The 27,171-nt window shown below is 51.5% G+C and overlaps 1 protein-coding gene across 1 annotated transcript in view; it reads right to left on the bottom strand.

Annotated features, from left to right (window-relative positions):
* Nucleotides 1-10,956: 10,956 nt before the first annotated feature.
* The window catches only part of LOC127582851 (soluble guanylate cyclase 88E-like), a 44,884-nt gene continuing 28,669 nt past the window's right edge, over nucleotides 10,957-27,171 (bottom strand). The window contains 7 exon segments of the mRNA XM_052038418.1: nucleotides 10,957-11,079; nucleotides 18,196-18,305; nucleotides 19,509-19,665; nucleotides 21,022-21,168; nucleotides 23,377-23,523; nucleotides 24,053-24,182; nucleotides 25,190-25,271. Coding sequence (XP_051894378.1) covers nucleotides 10,957-11,079; nucleotides 18,196-18,305; nucleotides 19,509-19,665; nucleotides 21,022-21,168; nucleotides 23,377-23,523; nucleotides 24,053-24,182; nucleotides 25,190-25,271 — 896 coding nt within the window.

Genomic DNA, 27,171 nt, shown 5'->3' with positions numbered 1-27,171 from the left:
CCAGGGACTGGTACTGGGGACTGGTGCTGGGATCTGATGCTGGGGGTGGTCACTGGGTTTGAGCTTGTTACCAGCGAGAAAGCTCTCAGCAGGGGAGAGCAGAGCAGCTAGAGGTAGGGAGAGGGTGGAGAGACCACAGGCTCAGGACACTCTCTCCGCACACGGATCAGGTGCCACCCGTCCCCAGCAATGACCACACTCACTGTCCGGTCCCACACCTCAGCGCTGAGTGACCACACCGCTTGCCACAGCTCACCCAGCACCAGTCCCCACTGGCAGCCATCGCACAGTGTCTCTCTGAACACAGAGCCACACGATCAAGGGATGATTGAACCGGTCAGTTGCTATGGGAGACCAACGAAGGGCTGGGTCTCAGCAGGGCAGTGCTGCTGGCCACACACATCTGTATAATGGCCCCTGTTCACTCTGCTCCAAACAGTGCTCTTGTTCGCAATGAGACAGGTACCAGTCTGTATCAGAACCTTGACTGTGTGAATCCCACGTGAACAGAACAGGGAACGCGGTGACTGAGCCACCCAGCTGTGTAAACACTTGGAACAGTTCCCATGTTCATCGGGACAGGGGGATCGGGATCTGGTCCTGTTGCAGGACAGTTGGACCAGGCTGAATCTGTGCTCCTGAGAATGAGTGACTGGAAGGAAGGGGAACAACTTTGTGTTGTGTTGGGTGGAGTCTTCATCCTGTGCATTCCATTCACTGTGTGTAACCCTGCACACAGCTCACTGTGTCTGTATGTGGGGAATTACCTCACCATTGGACGTGTAATACAATCAAAAATAACTCCCTGCCACTTGGAGAGTTCTGCAAACCTTCAGCCACTCTTCCCCCGGCCTCGGCCGAGACTCGCTCTCAGTCACATCCAGCTTCTGCTGCTCCTGATCCTGAGCCCAGACTTTCCCCTCCCATGACCCAGTACCTAATGCCGGCTCCAAGGTCATTCACAGTCACCCTCGCCCTGATCTCCGCAGAGTGAACACCGCTTAACACAACACAAAGTTGTTCCCGTCCCTCCCAGCTAGCTCTTCTCAATAGCCCAGCTTCAGCCTGGTCCACCCTTGAGCTAACATAGCCCCTAGCCACAGCACTGTCCTAATTCATGGTCTGACAGCGAGTGTTCACGTTAGTTCACTCACTGAGCACTAGGCACCCTTTGATACCGGTTGTGCTCCGTTACAGGACAAGCAGCCAGAGCCCTGGAGCACTGCCCAGACACGGGCTCTGGCTGCTTGTCCTGTAACGGAGGTCAATCCCACGGTACCTCACCGTTGGAATGAAAAGCCAAGCAGTAGCAATGGTGGTGATACTCTTGGACTGCCGCAAAAATTCATCTGGTTTGTGAAAGGAAATCTTCCCTCTCTGTGTTAATTTGAGCCAAGCAAGGTGATGTAATGGGCCAGTGCCCGGCCTCCACACCCTTCCTGTAACAGGGTGACCAGAATTGAATGCAATACTCCAGATGCGGCCTAACCGGAGTTTGATAAAGCTGCAACATAACTTCCTTATTCTTGAACTCAATGCCTTGATTAATAAAGGCAAGCGTGCCACAAGCCTTCTTTACCAGCCTATCAAATATTGCAGCCACTTTCATGGAGCTCTGGACTTGGACTCTAAGATCCCTCTGTACATCAACAGGTCCTGCCATTAACAGTGTCCTGTCCTTTTGCATTTGATCTCGCAAAGTGCACCACCTCACACTTGGCCAGATGAAACTATGCCCATATCTGCAGCTGATCTCTATCCCGCTGTATCCTCTGGCAATCTCCTACACTACCCACAATGCCATCAACCTTTGTATCATCTGCGAACTTATTAACCCACCCCTCCACGTTTTCATCCAGGTCATTTATATACATCACAAACAGCAGAGGAACACCACTAGTCATGGACCTCCATCCAGAATAAGTCCCATCGACCACTACCCTCTGTCTTCTGTGGGGAAGTCAATTCTGAATCCAAATGGCCAAGTCACAGTGGATCCCATGCATCTTAATCTTCTGGATGAGCCTCCCATGAAGGACCTTGTCAAATACCTTACAAAATCCATGTGGACAATATCCACAGCTCTACCTTCATCAATCACCCTCGTCACCCCCTCAAAAAACCCAATCAAGTTAGTAAGTCACAACTTGCCCCACACAAAGCCATGCTGACTGTTCCTAATTAGGCCATGGTTTTCCAAATGCTCATAAATCCTATCCCTAAGAATCCTCTCCAATAGTTCCCTTACCCCTAACGTAGACTCACCGGTCTATAGCTACCAGAATTATCCTTATTTCCCTTTTTAAACAATGGAACAACATTAGCTACTGCGAAAACCTTGGAAGGATCCAATGTAGTTGATCTTCAGAAAGTTCAATCGGCCCTTGGATGCTTACCATAGAACCATAGAACCATACAGCACAAAACAGGCCCTTCTGCCCACCATGTTGTGCCGTCCATCAAACCACCCTCACACTACCTAACCCCTTCTTCCCGCATATCCCCTCATCCCACACTCCTCCATGTGTCTATCCAACAAGCTCTTGAACCTGTTCAATGTATCTGCCTCCACCACCACCCCAGGCAGTGAATTCCATGCACCAACCACTCTCTGGGTGAAAAACCTCCCCCTGACATCTCCCCTGAACCTCCCACCCGTAACCTTAAAGCCATGACCTCTCGTCTTGAGCATTGGTGCCCTGGGAAGGAGGCACTGACTGTCTACTCTATCTATTCCTCTCAATATTTTATATACCTCTATCATGTCTCCTCTCATCCTCCTCCTTTCCAGTGAATAAAGCCCTAGCACCTTAAGCCTCTCCTCATATTCAATACTCTCTAATCCAGGCAGCATCCTGGTAAATCCTCTGCACCCTCTCCAATGCCTCCACATCCTTCCTATAATGAGGCGACCAGAACTGAACACAGTACTCTAAGTGTGGCCTAACTAGAGTTTTGTAAAGCTGCATCATCACCTCGCAGCTCTTAAACTCAATCCCGTGATTTATGAAAGCCAACATCCCATTGGCCTTCTTAACTGCTCTTTCCACCTGTGAGGCAACTTTCAATGAACTGTGAATATGAACCCCCAGATCCCTCTGCTCCTCCACACTGCCAAGTACCTTGCCATTTACCCAGTACTCTGCCCTGGAGTTTGTCCTTCCAAAGTGTACCACCTCACACTTCTCCGGATTGAACTCCATCTGCCACTTGTCAGCCCAGCTCTGCATCCTATCAGTATCCGTCTGTAAGCTTCGACAGTCCTCCACACTATCCACAGCACCACCGATCTTTGTGTCATCTGCAAACCTGCTAACCCACCCTTCCACCCCCTCATCTAAGTCATCTATAAATATCAAAAAAGTAGAGGTCCCAGAACCGATCCCTGCAGGACACCACCAGTCACTGCCTTCCAATCCGAGGGCACTCCTTCCACCACAACCCTCTGATTTCTACATGCAAGCCAATTCCTAATCCACACAGCCAAGCTTCCTTGGATCCCTTGGCCTCTGACCTTCTGAAGAAGCCTACCATGAGGAATCTTATCAAACGCCTTACTAAAATCCATGTAAACCACTGTCCTCATCAATCTTCCTGGTCACCTCCTCAAAGAACTCTATCAGGCTTGTGAGGCAAGACCTTCCCTTCACAAAGCCATACTGGCTGTCCCTAATCAATCCTATCCCTTAGAATCCTTTCTAACAGCTTACCCACCACAGACGTGAGACTCACCGGTCTATAATTCCCTGGCCTATCCCTATTACCTTTTTTGAACAAGGGGACAACATTCGCAACCCTCCAATCGTCTGGCACCATCCCCGTGGACAATGAGGACTCAAAGATCCTTACCAGCAGTTCAACAATCTCCTCCCTAGCCTCTCGAAGCAGCCTGGGGAAAGTCCCATCAGGCCCCGGAAATTTATCTGTCTTAATATTATTTAACAACTTCAACACATCCTCTCTCTTGATATCTACAACCTCGAGAACATTACCCTTACCAGCACTCCCTTCCACGTCATCAAGACCCCACTCCCTGGTGAATACCGAAGAGAAGTATTCATTGAGAACTTCTCCCACTTCCGCCGCCTCCAGGCAAATTCTCCCACCTTTGTCCTTAATCGGACCTACCTTTACCCTAGCCATCCTCCTACCCTTCACGTACTTGAAAAAGGCCTTGGGATTTTCCTTAACCCTACTAGCCAATGCCTTTTCATGTCCCCTTCTAGCTCTCCTCAGCCCTTTCTTAAGTTCCTTCCTCGCTACCCTATATTCCTCATGGGCCCTGTCTGAACCTTGCTGCTTATACCTCATGTACGCTACTTTCTTCTCCCTAACAAGTTGTTCCACCTCTCTCGTCACCCACAGTTCCTTCACCCTGCCATTCCTTCTCTGCCTCACCGGGACATATTTATCCCTAACATCCTGCATAAGATCCCTGAACATCAACCACATCCCCATGGTACATTTTCCTTCAAAAAGGACATCCCAATTTACACTCCCAAGTTCTCTCCTTATAGCCTCATAGTTCGCCCTTCCCCAATTAAAAATCCTCTTGTCCCCTCTGCACCTGTCCCTGTCCATGACAATTTTAAAGGTTTATCTTCCTGAAACTGGTAACATTCCCAGGCCTGGTCTGTGGCAGGGGCCTTCCTCTGGCCCCAGGCCCCAGGCCTGGGCTGTGGCAGGGGCCTTCCTCTGGCCCCAGGCCTGGGGTCTGGTAGGGACATCTGCCCTGCAGCCCTGGTCCTTACCCCTCTGCAGGGCTGAGACCACCCTGCCCCACCGGCTCTGCTGTGTGTTCCTGCTGGTGGGCTGTGGCAGGTTGTGGGGCTCGAACATCTCCTACCTGGTGACGGGGCAGATTCTCCCTGTGACTTGGAGAGTGATTCCCACCTCAGCCACGGCTGGAAGTGCTCACCAGTCCATTTACAGTGTGTACACCATGTACCGGTTTACGTCAAACTCTCCCACTGACCAAAGTGTGTCCATTGTGCAGACATCAATGTTCCGACGGTGTGTGCTGATAACATGTTCAATGTGTCCAATATGTCCAATGTGCACCAGCTCAGTCAGTTCAGTGTGTGCAGACTGTCCGCACACATCAATCCACATACACACTCTCTCCACACATCAGGGCTGAAGGGCAGATGGAGCCAGGTGGGGGAGGCTGGTGCTGAGACAGGGGCTGCAGGGTGATAGGTGGAAACACATCTGGCTCCATCTGCCCATCATCCCCCATCTCACCTGTCCCACCAATTGCCTCCCAGCCTGTCTGACACCCCGCGCCCCCCTCACTCTGCAGACTGACTCTCTCCCCTCCACACTCTCAGTCCTGATGCAGGGCCTGAAACGTCGACCATCCCTCTGCCTCCACTGATCCCCCTGACCCACTGAGCTCCCCCAGCAGCTTGTTTCTTGCTCCAAAGTTTCAGGGTGATGACTTTTCACCAAAACTGACCAGCTGAATGGTGAGGGCAGTGACAATGCGAGGAAGGTCTGAAACTCCTCGAGCTTACACTGGCATCCTCTGGAAAGTGTAAGGTGCCACAGATGAAGAGGACGAAGATAATTCTTCATCCCACTCTCACCCCCACTCCTCCATCTTTGGCCTCTTACACATCATAAACAAACTGAGGTGCACATCCTACAACAAAAACTGCAGACACGGAAATCTGAAATAAAAGCACTCAGCAGGCCAGGCTGTATCTGTGGGAGGGAAAGGAATAGCAATCGATTCAGCTCGAAGTCCCTTCATCAGTGCATATTATCCAAATGTGCACATGGATCAATTCCCTCAATATGTACAAGATAGTAATCTGCTCAGTGTGAATTGTACGTGCATGTCAATCCAAACACAGTGCAGATTGTGCCTGTATCAGTTGTTTCGTGCTTACGTAGTTTACTCTTGACGATCTATTCAGAGTGGACACATATCAGTTCTCACAGTGGTGGACACATCAGCCCGTACACAGCGTGTACACAGTGTGCGGACACATCAGCCCGTATGCAGTGTGCACACGTTACATACATTTTCAGCGTATTGTCTCCTGTGTAAATTGTTTCTACATCTCAACCAGATGCAGCCTGCTCACTTCACAGACATTCAATGTCTCCACATTTACACCTTCAGTAACCGGTGGCACGAGGAAGTCTTACCAACTTCTTGTTGCTGGCTGGCGAAGGATGTGGTGAAACCGTTGTGTTAATTGTTTGCTGCTCAAACTGTGGGCAGGCAGCCTGAGCATTGCCATCTTTGTCCCTCTTCCCCTTCAGCCAGTAGGTTTCGATTTCCACATTCCCCTAACAGAAGAATCAAGCAAGTTACAGGCCACCTTGAAGAAAAATGGGAAAGTTCCACCTTATCAACCAAGTTGTTTTTGTACAAAGGGGCCTAACAGTGAATAAAAGGGAGGGAGATGCAGCGGAGCGGCCATCTTGAGAAGGGCTGTCCCGAAGTGGAAGTGCTGTTGTTGAGGTCCAGGTCGGGCTTTGGCTTTGGTGAGGAGGATGAGCAGCAACAAGGTAAAGCAAGGTAAGATTATTCTTTTTCCTTTTCTTGATTCCACTCGTCATTAATGGGTCAGAGATGACGGTCAGTGGAGTGCTGTGCTCCTCTTGTGGGAGATCAGGGCTGAGTGTCCCTGGTGACAATGTCTGCAGGAAGTGTGTCTGGCTGCAGCCCCTCTCTGACCGCACGGATGGGTTGGAGCAGTAGTTGGAACTCACTAAGGTACATACAGCAGGCAGAGAGTGTTACAGACAGGGGCTTGAGGAAGGGGGTCACACTGCAGGTTCACACAGCAGGGTCACCACCAGGAGGGCAGGCAGGTAGTGCAGGAGTCTCCTGTGGCTGTTCCCCTCTCAGACAAGTACACTGTTGTGGATACTATTGGTGGGACAGCCTCTCAGGGGTAAATGACAGCAGCAGCCAGATCAGTGGCACCATGACAGGCTCTGTTGTACAGCAGGGTAGGTCAAGGAGTAGGTGACCAATAGCGATAGAGGACTCTATAGTCAGAGGCACAGACAGGCATAACTGTGGCCATGTGTTAGATTCCAGGATGGTGTGTGGCCTCCCTGGTGCCAGGGTCCAGGATGTCTCTGAGCAGGTGCAGGGCACTCAGAGGGGAGGGGGAGCAGCCAGAGGTCGTGGTCCGTATTGGTACTAACGACAATGGGCAGGAAGAGAGATGAAGTCCTGCAAAGAGAATTTAGGGAGATCGGCAGAAAGTTAAAAAGCAGGACCTCTGGGTTGTAATTGTGCCACATGCTAGTGAGGTGAGATATAGGAAGGAAGTCCAGTTCAATGTGTGGCTATGGAGCTGGTGCAGGAGGAAGGGCTTCAGGTACAGGGATCATTGGGCTCTCTACCAGGGCAGGTGGGACTTGTACAAGGACGGGCTGCACCTAAACTGGAGGGGAACCAATGTCTTCATGGGGAGGTTTGCTGGTGCTACTCGGGAGTCGTGGAAACAGGCCCTTTGGCCCAACTTGTTCGTGTCAACCTAGTTGCCTTAACTGACCTAGTCCAATTTACCTGTGTTTGGCCCATATCTCTCTAAACCCTTCCTATCCACGTAAATGTCCCAAATGTTGCTCCTCAGGCCCCTTTTAGATCTTTCCCCTCTTGCTTTAAACCTACTTTTGGACGCCCTGACCCTGGGGAAAAGACTTTGGCCATTCACCTTATCGACATCCCTCAGATTTGGTTGTGGGTGCAGGAGGCATGGTCGGTAAGTTTGCAGATGCCACAATGATTGGTGGAGTTGTTGGCAGTGTGGAGGGTGGTCTCAGGCTACAGGGAGATATCAAGGTGTTGGTGAAATGGGCTGAGGAATGGCAGGTGGTGTTTAATCCAGATAAATGTGAGGTGATGCATTTTAGGAGTACTAATGAGGCAAGAACACACATCATGAATGGTAGTGTCTTGAGGAACAGGGAGACCTTGGTGTGCAAGTCCAAACATCCTTGAAAGTGCCATTGCAGTGTAGACAACATGGTTAAGGAGGCACATAGGATGCCGGCCTTCATTAGTCGGGGCACTGAATACGGGAGCAGGGAGGTGACGGTCCAACTTCATAAAACATTGGTCAGATCTCAGCTGGAGTACTGTGGGCAGTTCTGGTCACCACACTCTCGGAAGGATGTGACAGTGCTGGAGAGGGTGCAGAGGAGATTCACCAGGATGTTGCCTGGGACGGAATGTTTCAGTTATGGAGGGAGACCGGAGACGCTGGGTCTGTTCTCCCTGAAACAGAGGAGGTTAAGAGGGTTCATGACTGAGGTATATAAAATAATGAGGGGTATAGATAGCAGGAAACTTTCCCCTTATCAGAGGTGAATAAAACTAGAGGATACAGATTGAAGGTAAGGGGGAAGATTTAGAGGGGACCTGAGGGGGACCTTTCTCACCCAGAGAGTGGTGAGTACCTGGAACACACTGCCAGAGAGAGTGGGGGATGCAGAGTCACTGACGTGTCGAGATGTTCACTGGAATCACCGAGGTATCGAAGGCTTTGGACCAAGTGTTGGAAGATGGGATTGATATGCATGGTGGCCTCTGGTCAGTGTGGACACAGTGGGTCGAATGGTGTGCTTCCGTGCTGTCTGCCTCTGTGACGAATGTCACCATTCACTGCAGTGTCACGAAGAGACAAGCGGCAAGCCTGGGTCCCAGTGAACCAATGTGTTGCACGGGGGAGAGTACCTTAATTGTTATTGTCCCACGTCGCTCGAAGATGAAAGGGCTGTCGACGAGGTGCTCGTAGGTGGCACCACTTAGCTGTATGTGCATTTCCTGAAACAATAAGGTGAGGTTTGGAGGGTATTTACTGACCTGACAACTAACACTTCAGCAAATAAAAATAACACAGCAACACTGACCCAGAACGTACAACAGCCACAGGATCACAGCAGTATCGAGCAGTTATACAGAACTACAGGCTGCAGAGATGTCCTGTAGATGAGGGAAAACCAGTGGATGTGGTGTATGTGGGCTTCCAGAAGGATTTCAGTGAGGTCCACATAAGAGTTTACTGTGCAACTGAGTTGAGTTAAAGTGCTGACATAGAACCGGTTGGTCAACAGGAAACAAAGAGTGGCTTTTTTCTGAGTGGCTGCAGTGACTAGAGGGACCCCAACAATGCACAATGTATATTAATGATGAGGGAATTCATTGTAATCTCTCCAGGTTTGTGGGTGGGAGGGTTCAGAGGTGCCCAGGTTGAGGGAGTGGGCAGATGCCTGACATCTGAAGTATAATGTGGGTAAACGTGAGGTTTGGTGCCAGTAACAGGAAGGCTGATGATTATCTGAATGACAATAGATTGGGAGAGGGGACGGTGCACGAGGACCTGGGGGTCCTTGGGCACCGATCACTGAAAGTCGGCACGAGGGTGCAGCGAGTGGTTAAGGCAGCAAATGGTACGTTGGCCTTTGTAGTGGGAGGGTGGGAGTTCAGCAGGGAGGTCGTGTTCCACTTGTACTGGGCCGCGGTGAGGCCACACCTTGAGTAATATGTGTAGACTTGGTCTCCTCGTCTGAGGAAGGACGTTCTTGTTCTGGCGGGAGGTCAGTGAAGGTTCACCAGATGATCCCTGGGATGATGGATGAGGAGAGATTGGGGACTGGGCTGATGAGTTGGGAAAATGAGAGAGGATCTCGGGGAAACTGAGGAACTTCTAACAGGACTGGATAGAGTAGCTGCAGGAAGTAGTTCCCAATGGACAGCAGTCCAGGACCAGGGCTCACAGGATGAGGATAGGGAGCCATTACAGACCGAGATAAGGAGACATTTCCTCACTCAGAGAGTGGTGAACCTCTGGAATTCTCTACCTCAGAAAGCAGTTCAGGCCAAATCATTAAATATATTCAAGGAGGAGTTCGATGTTGTTTTGAGGGCTTGGGGGATCCAGGATTGTGGGCAGAAAGCAGGAACAGAGCAGTGAATGTGGACAATCAGCCATAATCACTTTGAATTAAGAAGCAGGCTTGAAGGGCCAAATGGCCTACTTCTGCTCCTATTTACTTAGATTTCTATGTAATTCTACAATAATAGCACATTATATAACACAGCAGAAAAGAACTTAGCACAGAACTATAATACAGCCACAGTAACACAGTGTTTAAACAGACGAATGATCAACAGAGAGAGATTCGCAGGTCTCTACTTAACCCTGTTCTTGATGTTTAAAATAAGTTGAGAGGAACTTTGTACCTGTTCTTGGGGAGCCATTGGTTGACCGAGAGCACACAGCAATTGATAAGATGGTGCCCACGTGTTTGGTAGATAAGGGACTGCTTACAGATAAGTTTTAAATGGATGTCCAGAAATCTCTGATAAAGTTCCATGAAAAATATTATTGTCAAAATGGAAACACATAATTAGATGTAACATTTGCTTGAAAGGGAAGCTGACATTACGGTGATAAACAGGGAGTTGTTGGAATGAGCATCTACATTTTGGGAAATGTGACAACGCAGTTACTGTGGTGGGCAGAGGTCACTGAATCACTGAGGGAACTGCACTAACCCAAACACGAATCAGTGCCAGTTATATGGGATACGGACCATGTGCAGGCAGAAGGGATTAGTTTAAATTGGCATCATGCTCAGCACAGACATTGTGGGCCAAAGGGCCTGTGCTGTACTGATCTGTGTTCTATATGAGACTTGGGTTAGGTCACGCACAAACTCTCTCTCTCTCTCTCTCTCTCTCTCTCTCTCTCTCTCTCTCTCTGCCACTGCACCTCAACAAAGATATCGGAGCACAGATTAATTTGGATGATATTAGGACGTTCCACTTTTACAGGAGTCGGGAGCGAGAGCAGGGACTTTAAAAAGGCAAGTCTCATTGATTGGCTAATTGGAGGGCACTTTAACCAATAAAAGGAAGGTGAGGTTTAGTGGTGTGTCCATTGTTGGAGCCAGCCAGTGCAAGAGTGGGGAGATGAGGCTTTAGCTCAAGAGGCACTGGTGAGGAGGCACGGGCAAGAACAGGTAAGATTTTATTTTCCTTTTCATCCTTAGTCCTTGACTCAGTGTGGGCAGGATGGCAGTTAGGGCAGTGGAATGCTCTTCCTGCAAGATATGGGATGTCAGGGAACTTTGTGGTCTCCCTGATGACTACATCGGTGTGAAGTGCCCCCAGCTGCAGCTCCTGACAGACCAGGTTAAGGAACTGGAGCTGGAGTTGGATGGACCCAGGACCATCCGGGAAGCTGAGGGCTTCGTAAATGAGACTTTTACTGAGGTGGTCACACCCAAGGTGCAGGTTTCAGGGAGATGGGTGACCACCAGGAGTTGTAAGGGATGCAGGGTTCCCCTGTGGCCATTCCCTCACTAACAGGTATAACCCCCTGGATACTGGTGGGGGGCTAATCTTTCAGGGACTTGAAGGCACTGTGACCAGCTCTGAGGCTCAGAGGGAAAGGGTGCAGTCAGACAGGGCGATAGTGATAGAAGACTCAATAGTGAGGGGGGACAGGCAGGAGATTCTGTGGCCGCAGAAGGGATGTCAGGACGGTGTGTTGCCCCCCCAGATGTCGGGGTCAAGGATGTCTCTGAGTAGCTGCAGAACATTCTCAAGGGGGAGGGTGAACAGCCAGAGGTCGCTGTACACGTTGGTACAAACAACATGGATAGAACAAGGGATGAGGTGCTGTAGAATGTGTACAGGGAGTTAGGTCAGGAGTTCACAAGCAGGACCTCGAGGGAAGTGATCTCTGGATTGCTCCCAGTGCCACGTGCCAGTGAGGTCAGAAATAGGCCAGATGAATGCTGGTGCAGGGGGCAGGGATTCAGGTTCTTCAATCATTGGAACCTCTTCTGGAGCAGGGGCAACCTGTACAAGAGGGACAGGTTGCACTTGAACCAGAGAGGGACCAATATCCTTGCAGGGAAATTTGCCAGTGCTGCACAGGAGGGTTTAAACCAGATTGTCAGGGGGGTTGGACTCTGAGCAGAAGCAAGTCACGGGATAGAGCAGTAGTCAGTGAGAGCAAGTTCAGTGATCAGGAGAGCCAGGGGTACAGTAAAGGCAGGGAAGGGAATATTCAGTTAAACTGCATTTATTTCAGTGCACGAGGTTTAACAGGTAAGGCAGACAAACTCAGAGCGTGGATTGGCTCTGGGGACTGGGATGTTAGAGCCATAACAGAAACATGACTGAGAGAAGGGCAGGACTGGCAGCTTAATGTTCCAGGACTGGCAGTGCACGGTAAAAGAGGCTGAAGTCAGCATGGTTTCCTTAAGGAGAGATCTTGCCTGACAAATCTATTGGAATTCTTTGAGGAAATAACAAGCAGGATGTACAAAGGAGAGTCAGTGGATATTGTTTACTTGGATTTTCGGAAGACCTTTGACAAGGTGCCGCACATAAAGCTGCTAAACAAGGAGCCCACGGTAGTACAGGAAAGGTACCGGCATGGATAAAAGATTGGCTGATTGGCAGAAGGCAAAGAGTGGGAATAAGGGGTTCTTTTCTAGATGGCTGCCGGTGACCAGTGGTATTCCGCAGGGGTCGGTTTTGGGTCTGCTACTTTTCACGTTATATGTTGATCTGGATGACGGAATTGATGGCTTTGTGGCCAAGTTTACAGATGATGCAAAGATAGGTGGAGGGGCAGGTAGTGTTGAGGAAGCAGGGAGTCTGCAGAAGGACTAGGACAGGTTGGGAGAATGGGCAAAGAAGTGGCAGGAGGAATACAGCGTAGGGATGTGTACGGTCATGCACTTTGGTAGAAGGAATAAAGGCACAGACTATTTTCTAAATGGGGAGAGAATTCAGAAATCAGATGTGCAAAGGGACTTGGGAGTCCCAGTGCAGGATTCCCTAAAGGTTACTTCCAGGTTGAGTTGTTAGTAAGGAAGGCAAATGCAATGTTTCATTCATTTCAAGAGGACTAGAATATAAAAGCAAGGATGTAATGCTGAGGCTTTATAAGGCGTTGGTCAGACCACATTTGGAGTATTGTGAGCAGTTTTGGGCCCATATCTAAGGAGGGATGTGCTGGCCTTGGAGAGGGTCCAGAGGAGGTTTACGAGAATGATCCCAAGGATGAAAGGGTTAACATATGAGGAACATTTGATGGCTCTGGGCCTGTACTCGCTGGAGTTTAGAAGGATGAAGGGAGATCTCATTGAAACCTACTGAATGTTGAAAGGCCTGGATAGAGTGGACGTAAAGAGGATGTTTCCAGTAGTGGGAGAGTCTAGGACCAGAGGGTACAGCCTCAGAATAGAAGGATGTCCCTTTAGAAATGCAATGAGGAGGAATTTCTTCAGTCAGAGGGTGGTGAATCTGTGGAATTCATTGCCACAGATACCTGTGGAGGCCAAGTCATTGGGTATATTCAAAGTGGAAGTTGAAAGGTTCTTGATTAGTAAGGGCGTCAAATGTTACGGGGAGAAGGCAGGAGAATGGGGTTGAGAAGGAAAAATAAATCAGCCATGATCGAATGGAGGAGCAGACTCGATGGGCCTAATGGCCCAATTCTGCTCCTATGTCTTATGGTCAATATTCCAGCATACAGATGTTACAGGCATGACAGATGTACAGGTAAGCAAGGATGGGGTGTTGTCTTTTTGATAAGGAGAGACATAACAGCAGTGCTTAGAGACGGCATTCTTGGGGGATCATCCAGTGAGGCCATAGGGGTAGAACTTGGAAACAGGAAGGGGAGGGTCACTCTAGTGGGGCTGTATTATAGACCCCCCAACAGTCAGTGGGAACTTGAGGAGCAGGTGTGGAGAGAAATTGCTCAGAGTTGTGAGAATAATAGGGGAGTATTAGTGGGAGATCTTAATTTCCCAGGTATTGACTGGGCCACCCAGAGTGCTCAGGGCCTGGACGGGGTGGAATTTGTGAGTTTCTTGAGTCGATGTATAGAGGGTGGGTGCAATCCTGGACCTTTTCTGAGGGAACGAGGCAGGGCAGGCAACTGAGGTGGCAGTCAGGGAGCACTTTGGCTCCAGTGACCCTAATTCTATTAGTTTTAAGATAGTAGAACCATAGAACAATACAGCACAATACAGGGCCTTCGGCCTACCATGTTGTGCCGACCTTCAAACCACTCCTAAGACCAGCTAACCCTTTCCTCCCACCTATCCATCTATCTTAAATTCCTCCATATGCTTATCTAACAATCTCTTGAACTTGACCAACGTATCAGGCAGTGCATTCCATGCACCAACCACTCTCTGGGTGAAAAACCTCCCTCTGATATCTCCCTTGAACTTCCCTCCCATTACTTTAAAGCCATGCCCTCTTGTATTGAGCATTGGTGCCCTGGGAGAGAGGTGCTGGCTGTCCATTCTATCTGTTCCTCTTAATATTTTGTATACCTCTATCGTGTCTCCTCTCATCCTCCTTCTCTCCAAAGAGTAAAGCCCTAGCTCCCTTAGTCTCTCCTCAAAACGCATACTGTCTAATCCAGGCAGCATCCTGGTAAATCTCCTCTGCATCCTTTCCAACACCTCCACATCCCTCCTATAATGAGGCGACCAGAACTGGACACAGTACTCTAATTGTGGTCTAACTAGAGTTTTGTAAATCCGCATCATTACTTTGTGGCTCTTAAACTCGATCCCACGATTTATGAAAGCTAACATCCCATAAGCTTTCTTAACTACCCTATCCACCTGTGAGGCAACTTTGCAGATGACACAAAGGATCAGACAGGTCCACAGGTTGGGGTCCTAAACTGGAGCAGGGCTAATTTTGGGGGAATTTGGCAGGATTGGGTCAATTGGGTGAGTCTGTTCGAAGGGAAAGGAATGAATGGCAAGTGGGAGTCTTTTAAGAGCATGATATCAAGAGTCCAGGGGCAACATGTTATGGTTGGGGTGAAGGGTAAACCTGGCAAGTTTAGGGAATCCTGGCTGACGAGAGGTATTGAGGCTCTGGCCAAGAAAGAGAAGCTTACATTGGGGTTTGGAGGTCTGAGATAAGTGCATCCCTTGACTATAAAAGGGTTAACAATGAACTTAAGAGGGAAATCAGGAGGGCAAAGAGAGGTAACGAGATGGATCTGGCAGGTATGGTGAAGGAAAATCCTGAGGCTCTATAGATATATTAAGAGTAAAAGGGTGGCCAGGGAGAGGGTAGGTCCCCTTAGAGATCAGCAGGGATGCCTGTGTCTCGAGCTGCAGGAAATGGGTGGGACTTTTAAAAAATATTTTGATGTTTACTGAGGAGAAAATCATGGTTGCTCAAGAGATAAGGGAAACAAGTGACGATGTTTTGGAGAACATTCATATCACCAGGGAGGAGGTATTTGCAGCCTTACAGTGCATTAAGGTGAATAAATCCCCAGGGCCTGACTGAGTGCATCCTCGGACTTCGTGGGAGGCTGGAGAAGAAATTGTGGAGGCCCTTGCCGAGATATTTGCTTCAGCGTTAGTCACTGGTGAAGTTCTCGAAGACTGGAAGGTGGGTAATGTTGTTCTGTTGTTAAGAAGGGGAGTAAGGACAAGCCAGGGAACTACAGGCCGGTCAGCCTGACATCAGTGGTGGGGGAATTACTGGAGGGAATTCTGAGGGACAGGATCTACCTACATTTGGATAGACAGAGTCTGATTAGGAGCAGTCAGCCTGGCTTTGTGCGTGGAAAGTCTGCTTGACGAAACTTTCAGAGTGGTTTGAAGAAGTAACCAAAAAGTTAGATGAGGATAGGGCAGTGGATGTTGTCGATTTGGACTTCAACAAGGCCTTCGACAAGGTCCCACATGGTGGGCTGGTCTGGAAGGTTAGGTCCCATGGAATCCAGGGGGAGATTCGAAATTGTCTCGGCGGTAGGAAGCAGAGGGTGGACGTTGAAGGTTGTTTCTCAGAATGGAGGCCGGTGACGAGTGGTGTGCCGCAGGGGTCGGTGTTGGGACCCTTGTTATTCATTATTTACAGAAATGATTTGGATACGTGTTAACAAGGCTTGATCAGTATGTTTGTGGATGACATAAAGTTAGGAGGTGTTGTTGAAAGTGAAGAAGATTATCGGAGATTCCAGGGGGATCTTGATCAGTTAGGGAAGTGGGCTGAGGAGTGGCAAATGGATTTCAATACAGGTAAGTGTGAGGTGATGCATTTTGGAAAGTCAAGCCAGCATAGGACTTGTACTGTGAATGGTAGGGCACTGGGGAGTGTAATGGAACAGAGGGACCCAGGAGTACGAGTGCACAGTTTGTTGAAAACAGCATCACAGATCAACAGGGTGGTGAAAAAGGCATTTAGCACACTGGCCTTCATCAGTCAGGGCACTGAGTATTGGAGTTGAGACTGAACCCATGAACACTACCTCGTTATTCCACTTTTGCACTATTTATTTATTTTTGTAACTTATAGTCATTTTTATGTCTTGCACAGTACTGCTGCCGCAAAACAACACATTTCACGACATACGTCAGTGATAATAAACCTGGTTCTGGTTCTGACATTATGCTGCAGCTGTATAAGTCGTTGGTGAGGCAACAATTGGAGCACTGGGTACAGTTTTGGTCGCCCTGTTATAGGAAAGACGTGGTTAAGCTGGAAAGAGTGCAGAGAAGGTTTACAAGGACAAGGTCTCACATAATCGGTTAATCAAGAAAGTTCGGATGCATGGGGTCAGTGGAGAATTGGCTGTGTGGATCCAGAACTGGCTTGCCCATCGAAGACAGAGGCTGGTGGTTGAAGGGACTTATGCGGGCTGGAGGCCTGTGAGTAGTGGTGTTCCACAGGGGTCTGTACTGGGACCTCTGCTGTTTGTGATGTACATAAATGACCTGGATGAGTATGTTGATGGGTGGGTTGGTAAGTTTGCAGACGATACCAAGATTGGTGGAGTTGTGAATAGTGTAGAAGACTAACGACAGATACAGCGTGATATAGATCAGCTGCAGATGTGGGCAGAGAAACAGCAGATGGAATTTAACCCGGATAAATGTGAGGTGTTCATCTTGGTAGGACTAATGTCAAGAGGCAGTACACAAGGGCAAGACCCTTAGCAGTGTTGAAGAGCAGAGAGACCTTGGGGTGCAAGTCCATGGATCAGGTAGACAGGGTGGTTAAGAAGGCTTATGGAATGCTTGCTTTCATTAATCGAGGTATTGAGTACAGGAGTCGAGAAGTTATGATGCATCTCTATAGAACCTGGTTAGGCTGCATTTAGAGTATTGTGTGCAATTCTGGTCATCTCACTATAGGAAGGATCTTGAGGCTTTGGAGAGGGTGCAGTGGAGGTTTACTAGAATGCTGCCCGGATTAGAGGACATGTGCTATCAGGAGAGGCCGGACAAACTTGGGCTCTTTTCTCTGGAGCGGCAGAGGCTGAGGGGTGATCTGTTGGAAGTGTATAATATTATGAGGAGCATAGATAGGGTGGACAAGCAATATCTTTTTCTCATTATTGAGCGATCCAATACCAGAGGGCATGCATTTAAGGCGAGAGGGGGTAGGTTCAGAACAGACGTGAGGGGTAAGTTTTTTACTGAGAGAGTGGTGGATGCCTGGAATGTGTTGCCTGATAGGGTGGTGGAGGCAAATTCATTGGGGGCTTTTAAGGGGGGCTTGGATGGGCACATGAATGTGAGGAAAATGGAGGGATATGGGCATTCTGTAGGCAGGAGGGATTAGCTATGTCGCCACAACATTGTGGGCTGAAGGGCCTGTTCTGTGCTGTACTGTTCTATGTTCTATGATGTTGCCAGGGCTAAAGGGCCTGTGTTATAGGGAGAGGTTGGCCAGGTGAGGTCTTTATTCCTTGGAACGTAGGAGAATGAGGGGCGACCTTATAGATGTGTTTAAAATTATGAGAGGCATAGATAAGGTGGACGGTAACAGTCTTTTCCCCAGGGTAGGGGAGTCCAGAACTAGGGGGCATAGGTTTAGGGTAAGAGGGGAAAGATTTAAAAGGGACCTGAGGGGCAGAGGGTGGTGAGTATATGGATCGAGCTGCCAGTGGGAGTAGTTGAGGCAGGTACAATATTATCATTGAAGGAACACTTGAGTAGAGACATGGAGGGGCGGGGCTCAGACGGATATGGTGTGAACGCAGGAAATTGGGACTAGCTGGGTGGGCACCATGGTCGGCATGGACTGGTTGGGCTGAAGGGCCTGTATCTGTGCTGTATTGCTCTGTGACTCTGTGAAGGAGATAAATTGCAGGATGAAGGCCACAGAGCGGGTTTGCGCAGAGAGTGACAGAGGCTCACCAGACCTACCTTGCCGTTACTTTCCATGGCCGATGCTGAGTGGACGGTGTCTCCGTACAGCCCAAAGCGAGGCATCTTGTGCCCCACCACCCCTGCCACCACCATCCCAGAGTGAACACCTGGTCACAGACACAACAAGGGCAGTGAAGGTTGGGCATGCGGAGCTGACGGGTGACCAGAAATGTCAGTTGTACTTTAACCGTGCGGTGATGGTGAGGATTGACCGCCACGTTGTAACGGTGGCAGCCGTCACCGAGACCAAAACCATCCCTGTCCCAGCCACACCCCGTGCCACAGTGCACCGATATCACCACCCAACGGTCAGGTGGTGGGGCAGGGCCGATCGGCGGGGGAGGGTGGGGGAGGGGAAGGGAGGCGAGCAGTGTAGAGGGGAGGAGAGCGGAGGTGGGGGGCACAATCAGGAGAGGGGTGACGCCGGTCCTGGGTCCTGGGCTTGTGCGACAGGCCGTGTTGGGTGTGTTTACACACCGAGCCACTTTGAAGGTGCACAACTATGAAAAGATTGATCCTTTAATTTTCAATGGTGTTTGTTGCCGTGTTCCTTGTGATTTAGTGGCGGCAGTGGACAGAGGCTGGCGTCAGTCACCCAGGCGGTGGGTGTACCTGGGTGGTGGTGTGAGGACGCACTGCCGTCCACAGCGGCAGCGGGGTGCGGACCGGGTGACACTGTGCTCACCGGCAGGAGAACCATGCCCCACAAGGGTGCTCCTGTCTGTCTGTGCCCGTCCGACCCAGGGATGTCCCTGGGCACACCCGCTGGTGAACTGTACCTCTGCACCGACACGTGTCCGTGGTAACGGGCAGGAAGCGCGGTGAAGGTCACTGACAGTACCCCACACCCCGGGTTCCCCAGACATCTCACAACCCAGTCCCCACACCCCCCTCAATCCCCACACCCCGTCACTCCCCTCACCTCCCCTCGTCACTCCCCTCACCTCCCCTCGTCACTCCCCTCACCTCCCCTCGTCACTCCCCTCACCTCCCCTCGTCACTCCCCACACCCCCTCGTCACTCCCCACACCCCCCGTCACTCCCCACACCTCTCCAATCATTCACAATGCTCTACACCAGCAGCAAACACGTCTCCCTCCCCACACACAGTCTGACCCCACTCACACGTGTCACCGGATGGGTCACGGCAGCTCCTCTCCCTCAGAACCAACTCCTTCCCATGTTCCCACTTTGTTCCTTCATCGTCCCTCCCACCAGTGCCTGGTTCACCTGATTGTCCCCAGCTCCACCCACCCCGCACCTCCAGTTCACCCCCACAACGCCCAGCTCACCCCAAGTAACATACTCACCGACACGGATCTGGATGTTGTTCCCGGTGGATGGGTCTTTGAGGTGGTCGATGGATCGGACCATATCCAGGGCCATGTCACAGATATTGTGGGCGTGAAACTTGGTTTTCTCCGGGACTCCTGCCACCACCATGTAGGCATCGCCGATCGTCTCCACCTGCAGCAGCCGGCAGGACACAAGGCTGACTGACATAGGCACCTGAATCGCCAGGCGCAGGCAAACGGGACGGGCTTGTACCAGTATCTTGTGGCAAGCAGTGTCACAGAGCCATGGGGCATGTATTGGTGCTGTATATCACCACAACCCTATCTCCCGGCAACAAGATTGTGGGATCACTGCACACTGATCTACCACAGTCACACACTCTCGACTGGGACCTACCGCACTTACAGCCTTTCTACTGGGCTCAGTCCCTGTCTCACACGAAGTACCGGGAGCAAACCGCCTGACACATTGTCTGCTGGGATCTTTCCCACTTACACTGTACATAATGGGATCAATCCTCATCTTCTCCCAGCTACTGGCATCATTCCCAGTCACTTCCCTACAATTGGAATCAATGCCTGTCACACCTATCGATTGGGATCACTCCCCATTACACCTCATCTACAGGGATCCAACCCTATTATCTGGGATCAAACGTCTAACCCTAACCCCAGCAAACAAACAAGAGGCTCATCACGTCCACTGAGGTCTGTCCAAATCACCCCCTGTCTGCTGGGAACACACTGTACCTACTGGGAACACACTGTACCTACTGGGACCAGACCATGCACACCGTACCTACTGGGAATACACCGTGTACACTGTACCTACTGGGAACACACTGTACCTACTGGGAACAGACTGTGCACACTGTACCTACTGGGAACACACCGTACCTACTGGGACCAGACCGTGCACACCGTACCTACTGGGAATACACCGTGTACACCGTACATACTGGGAACACACTGTGCACACCATAGCTACTGGGAACACACCGTACCTACCTACTGGGAGCACCCTGTACCTACTGGGAACACATCATGCACACCGTACCTACTGGGAACACACTGTACCTACTGGGAACACATTGTGCACACTGTACCTAATGGGAAAACACTGTACCTACTGGGAACACATAGTGCACACTGTACCTACTAGAGATAAGCCAGTCACACCCTACTTACTCTCATCACTCCGAGTCTCACTCTATCTCCTGGGATCGGACCCAGTTACAGCCCCAGTCTATTGGGACATCAGTTGTGCCCTAGCCACAGGTTTGTGAGAGTGCCACTGACGACAATGTGCAGTGTGCACTGCAGTTGCAGAGGCTGAGACGTGAGGCACAGTGTCTGTGCGAACAGGCGGGTGAAACACTTTCCCAGAGGCAGAGCCAATCCCGTTGTTTGAGAGAAGGGAACATGCCTGCAGTGTGGTGGTGCAGAGGAGCCGGGGGTCTCTGCCTGTGCTGGGACTGTCCTCCACAGCACCAGAGCTACACCATACTGTCTTTCCATTTGCACTAACCTTGAACACTCTGTGCTTCTCACTCAGGGTGTCGAACAGTGTGTACATCGTGTTCAACATGGAGACCACTTGCATCGGAGTGATGTGGCTGCAGATCCGAGTGAAACCAACCACGTCACTGAAGAGGATGGTCACGTCCGGGAATACCTGAGGCAGGACATTCATCAGCATCAGGTCCGACATCACTGTCCTCATGTCTGAGACCTGCTCCCTCCCTCAGGAGGCAGACTGGCCTCCACCCCCTTCCACCGCATCTTAGCATGGTGTCTGAGGGGCACCTCCGCCCACGGTTCCCTCACATCCAACCGGCCCCGTCTCGGTGTCCACCGTCTCCTCACCACTGCAGACATCAGCTGAGTGTCCTGAATCCAGCCCGCAGCACTGACCGGCCAACAATCCCTGCCATCCCACTCCCACTCTGCCCTCGGCCCGTTACACTGCCCCAGGGAAGCCAAACGTGAGCTCGGGGAACATCAGCTCGGCCTCCACCTGGGCACGTGTGGCCTCAGGGAGTGACAGAGTCACACGGCGAAGGAGCAGGCCCTCCGGCCCACCAGGTCTGTGTCGACCATCGAGGAGCCAACCCGAGCCGTCCCACCGACCAGCACCAGGTCTGTATGTTCTGCGCTGGTGGTTCAAGTGTTTGTCCAGAGGCTTCTGCAACCCCGTAACCCTGTGGGAGTCTCTGCCTCCCCCACCCCCTCAGGCGGTGAGGTCCAGCTTCCACCCCCAACCACCACCCCGCCCCCCCCCCCCCCCCCCCCCCCCCCGGGGAGAAGGTTCATTAGATCCCCTCTCATCCCCTTTCCTCCTCACAAACCAGGGCCTCTGGTCTGACACTTCCATTCTGCCTCCCTCACACCCTCCGCCCTGACCTCCCTCACACCCTCCGCCCTGACCTCCCTCACACCCTCCACCCGGTCCTCCCTCCTCCCCCTCCACCTGTCCATCCCTCACACCCTCCACCTGGTCCTCCCTCACACCCCTCCACCAGGACCCCCTCAGCCTCCTCCACTCAGTCCTCCCTCCTCCCCCTCCACCCTCTCCGCTGAGACCCCTCCTTCCTGTCGTGCGGTGACCATACAACACTCTAGTGTCGCCTCACCAGAGTTATGGAGCCACAGGGTTGTACAGCACAGAAACAGGCCCTTCGGCCCAACTAGTCCATGCCGACCAAGGTGCCCACTTACCCACGTTTGACCCCTATCCCTCGAAACCTTTCCTGTCCATGGAGTTGTCCAGGTGTCTGTTAAAGTTACAGCATGATGGCCGGCTCTTATATTGAATTGTCCAGCTCGTGAAGGCAGCTCCAGATACCTCCGACACCACCTTATCTGCCTGTGCTGCCACCTCTGAGGATCACTGGCATTGAACACCAAGGTCCCTCCATTCCTTGGTAGTCCCCAGGGCCCCGCCATTCCTGGTGTAAGGCTTGGTCTCACTGGATCTCCCAAAGTGCACCATTTCACACTTGTCGGGAATAACTTCCATCGGCCATGCTCTGCTGGCTCTGCGGCTGATCCACCCCATCCCCCTGCTGGAGACCAGGCCCCTCACCATCAACACCCCACCCCCACTGTCACCCCCACCCTCACCCCCACCCTTACCACCAACTTCCTCATCACACCTCCTACCTGCATAGCCTAGCTGTCAATGTACAGATCAAACAATCAGGTCCCACCCCAGACCCCTGGGGTACACAGGTTTCCACCCACACAGCAGCCCTCCACCATCAGCCTCTGGCTCCCATTACCGAGACAGATCTGGATCCACTGTTTCAACGTGCTTGTGACCCCAAGGGCCCTGATGGGAATGAGGGGGTCGGGGAGTGAGACGGTCTGGGCATAAGGTGGTTGGGGATGGGGGATCCCAGGAGTGAGGGGGTCCGGGATTGAGGGGGTCTGGGAAAGACTGGGTTGGAGAATGGGGGAGGGGAGTGGGGATGAGTGTGGGGGAGGGGAGCGAGGGGAGGGTTGTGAGGGAGGAGGGTGGGTTGGGGAGGCCTGATAGAAGTGTACAAAATGATGAGGGAGATAGATCAGGTGGATAGCTCGAAACTTTCCCCATGGCAGGGGTAGATACGACCAGCAGGCATGGGTTTAAGATGAGGAGTGAGACGTTGGGAGGGTATCCGAGGAAGAACCATTCTCCCACAGGCTGGCTGGCATCTGGAACACAGTGCCTGAGCGGGAGGTGGGGACAGAGACCCCCACGTTACAGCAACTGGACAAACAGCTGAATCACCCCCACATCAAAGGTTACAGAGCGCGCTGGCGTGGATCAGTGGAGCAGAGGGCCAGAGATGGGTGGGCAGAGAGGGGAGAGGAGGGCAGGAGGTGGAGGGACCTGACCTACCTCACAGGTGTTGACGGAGGGCACGCCTTTGCGCAGACTCTTGGCCACAGGCTTGGGGATCATCCTGTAGAGGAGGTCGTCGGTCTTCTTCATTTCGTAATCCAACATCTTCATGCTCTCCTCCAGCTTGCTCGACTTCTTCTGCTCCTGAAGGGAAAGGGGATCTCGCAACGGTGGAGGTGAACACGCTCACACGCACACACACACACGCACACACTCACGCTCACACACACACAGACAATAACACATATTCAGACTCTCACACACACGCACTCACACACATGCAGACAATAACACACACATATTCACACTCACACTCACTAACACACACTCACACACACATACTCACACACACACACCCACACGCTCACATCACACACACACTCACACACACTCACTCTCACACACACAGACAATAACACACACATATTCACACACACTAACACACTCTCACACACACACACTCATACACACTCGCACACATGCACACTCACACACACGTACTCTCACACACACTCATGCACACACTCACACACAAACAGAAGCACACACACACACTCACACTCACACTTACAAACACACTCACATGCACACTCAGACACACACTCGCACGCTAACACACACACTCACACAATGCACTAACTCACTCACACACACTCACAGCCCCGATACTTGCCTGTATCAGAGCCCGTTTCAGCTCCTCGGACTGCTGTGTCCCAGCAAGGACCAGGTCCCGACTGGAGTCGTGCATACTGAGGTCATTGATGTACAAGCCCGTCTTAAACATGGCACCCAGGCTCTCCATGCTGCAACACAAGAGCCTGAATAACTGCAGAGTCAGAGAGTCACACGGCACGTAAACAGGCCCTTCGGTCCAACTGGTCCATGCCGACCAAGTTGCCTACCTGAGCTAGCCCCATCTGCCCGTGTTTGGCCCACATCCCAGACGTTTCCTATCTTTGAACCTGTCTTAATGTCTCTTAAACGTTGTTATTGTACCCGCCCCAACCACTTCCCCTGGCAGCTCGTCCCACACACCCACCACCCTTTGCGTGAAAAACCTGCCCCTCAGGTCCCCTTTAAATCTCTCCCCTCTCACATTAAACCTATCGTGGGCCAAAGGGCCTGTTCCTGTGCTGTACTGTTGTATGTTCTGTGCCCTCTGGGTTTCAACTCCCCGAACCTGGGGAAAGCAGTGTCACCATCCACCTTATCTCTGCCCCTCATGGTTTTGTACAACTACATGAAAAATGAAGTCATTGCTGACACTACAGTCCCGTCACCCACACCCAAACACCACAGCCTCCTCCACTGCCAACCCTGACCCCTACACCCCGCCCCCACTCCTCCCCGCCCCACACCACACATTGTCAGCCTCTCCTCACACCGCTAACACTTCTTACATATTTCCATGACATAGAAGAAGGCCGTTCAGCCCATCAAGACTGTGCCAGCTAATGGAACGGTCCCATTCCCCCATTCATTTTCTTCCCCACATTCCCATTGACTCCCCCCAGGTTCTACCCCTCACCCACACACCCCATGGGGACAGCTTACAGCGGCCAGTTAACCCACCGACCCCACACGTCGTTGGAATGTGGGAGGAAACCGGAGCACCCGGGGGAAGCCCACACGGTCACATTGGAGAGCGTGCAAACTCCACACAGACAGCGCCGGAGGTCGGGATCGAACCCGGGTCTCTGGCGCCGTGAGGCAGCGGCTTTACCCGCTGTACTGGCCTTCCACCCCCTTATTCATTGTGCACAGACCCGCCCATCCACGCCAGCCTCCAACCAATCACAAGACACCTTACACAGGGGTCCCCAGGAAGATGATGGATTCCCACTCTGGCATGTATCTCATCTGTCCCTTCAGCCGAAGGCAGCGGCTGCCATCTCCCCCCGTGTCGGCTCTGCTCGAGCTGTGTCCATCTGGGGAGAGACAAGACCAGGGTGCACTCAGACATCTGAGATTTGACGTCACTCAGTGGATCAGCTCCTCGGTGGAGCTGCCTCCTGCAGTGGCAGGTGCTTTCCCTCCCGTCGCACCATCGAAGCTGGTATAAGCTCAAGAAAAGTTCACTCCTGGGGTCCTCGGTCCTTTTGACAAACACAATCTCCTGCTGAGTGGTCCCTGTCACTGCGGGGTTGGTAAACCAGTAACTGCTGGACAAGTCCTTCACCCCTTGTTAATCAGGGATCTGGCGAGCAGGAGACTCAGAGTTTTCTACACTGAGTTCAGAAGAATGGGTATGGGAGACAGGGACCCCAGATGTGGTGAACTTTCATGAGGAAATATTTTAATTTAAAAAATGTATTACTTATAGTTTTAGTGTTAAATTCCCTTCATCTCACAGTTTTAAACTGCAGGATATTTCAAGTAACTGAGTAGTCTGCTGTCTCACAGGTAACTGGGTCATTGACATCAGAGTGAACTCACACCTGGAAATAGAACCAAGTGTGTTTCACCAGCACCCCGTCACACAGGTCCAGAGCACAGACTGCAGTGAGAGAAGGGCGATGGGGTCAGATATAAATACATTTATTAAATTAAATCAATATCCCGTGACAGGCAAGGCTGGCAAGTGGTGTCTTGCAGCTGCAATCTGTATGAACTGATGGAGACCGTGAGAACATATCTCTGGTGGAGCAACACTCTGCTGGAGGAACTCAGTGGGTCGAGCAGGGCGGGGGGGTGCGGGGGAGAGGAATTGGTGACGTTTCAGGTGGAGACCCTGCATCAGGACTGAGAATGGGGAGGGGAGATGGCCAGTATATGGAGGAGTCGGGGGGGGGTTTGAGATGGGGGCAGGGGTGAGTGGTGGACTGAGGACGGGTGTAAGCTGACAGGCAGGTTGAGCCGAGTAGGGGAGGGAGGGGGCAGAGTGGGGAAGCAGAGCAGGTGAGTGATAGATGGGTGCAGACATCTACATCTCCAGTAGTCTCTGTGGCTACAAGAACTTTGTCTCCGAGTTGATGAGCTGGATTCTAAGCTTCAGGCTACTTTGTTCCAGGAAAGGATTTAGCACTATTGAGCTGCTCAGTGAAGGGGGCACGAGGTGTGACTGCCAGTGAGGCAGGTACGGGGGTCGCAAAGGGAGTGCTGTAGGAATCTCAAGACTTGAGCTTGTCCAACACGTGTGAGTCCTGCCAGCGAGGATGAGCAAACTGAACACAGAAACATGGTAGGGAGGGCAATGCAGGCTGCGGGTGTGAAGCTGATGGGAGCCCGTGCAGTTAATGGGTCAATGCCGGTCCTGCAGCCAGGAGTGAATATCACAGTGGCCCAGGGTCAGGAGGATCTCTTCAGGGGGCCAGAGAGGGACTCGAGGAAGAGGGGGAAGAGCCGGTGGTGACACTGGTAGGAGAAAGGAGAAAGATCCACAGAAGGAGAACAAGGGGCTTCAGACCAAATTACAGCAGGTGATAACCTCTGGATTACCATCAGAGCCACGGGCACAGAGCACATTAGTGCAGAGAGCTGGATGTGTATCTCAAGGATTATCACAGAAGAAATGGGTCTCAGTTCATGAGAAAGATGGAGCTCTTGCACTGGGACACGAGATCACAGACGGACACTGGCGAGCACAGACAGACGCTGGCGATCGCAGACGGACACTGGAGAGCACAGACACTGGAGAGCACAGACGGACACTGGCGATCACGGGCACTGGAGAGCACGGACGGACGCTGGAGAGCACGGACGGACGCTGGAGATCGCAGACACTGGAGATCGCAGACACTGGAGAGCAGAGACGGACACTGGAGAGCACAGACCATACAAGGATGGCCACAC

The sequence above is a fragment of the Pristis pectinata genome, chromosome 25 (assembly GCF_009764475.1).
Source record: "Pristis pectinata isolate sPriPec2 chromosome 25, sPriPec2.1.pri, whole genome shotgun sequence".
Lineage (NCBI taxonomy): Eukaryota > Metazoa > Chordata > Chondrichthyes > Rhinopristiformes > Pristidae > Pristis > Pristis pectinata.
Note: the sequence above shows the minus strand (reverse complement) of the source record. Positions and strands in the feature narration are given on the sequence as shown.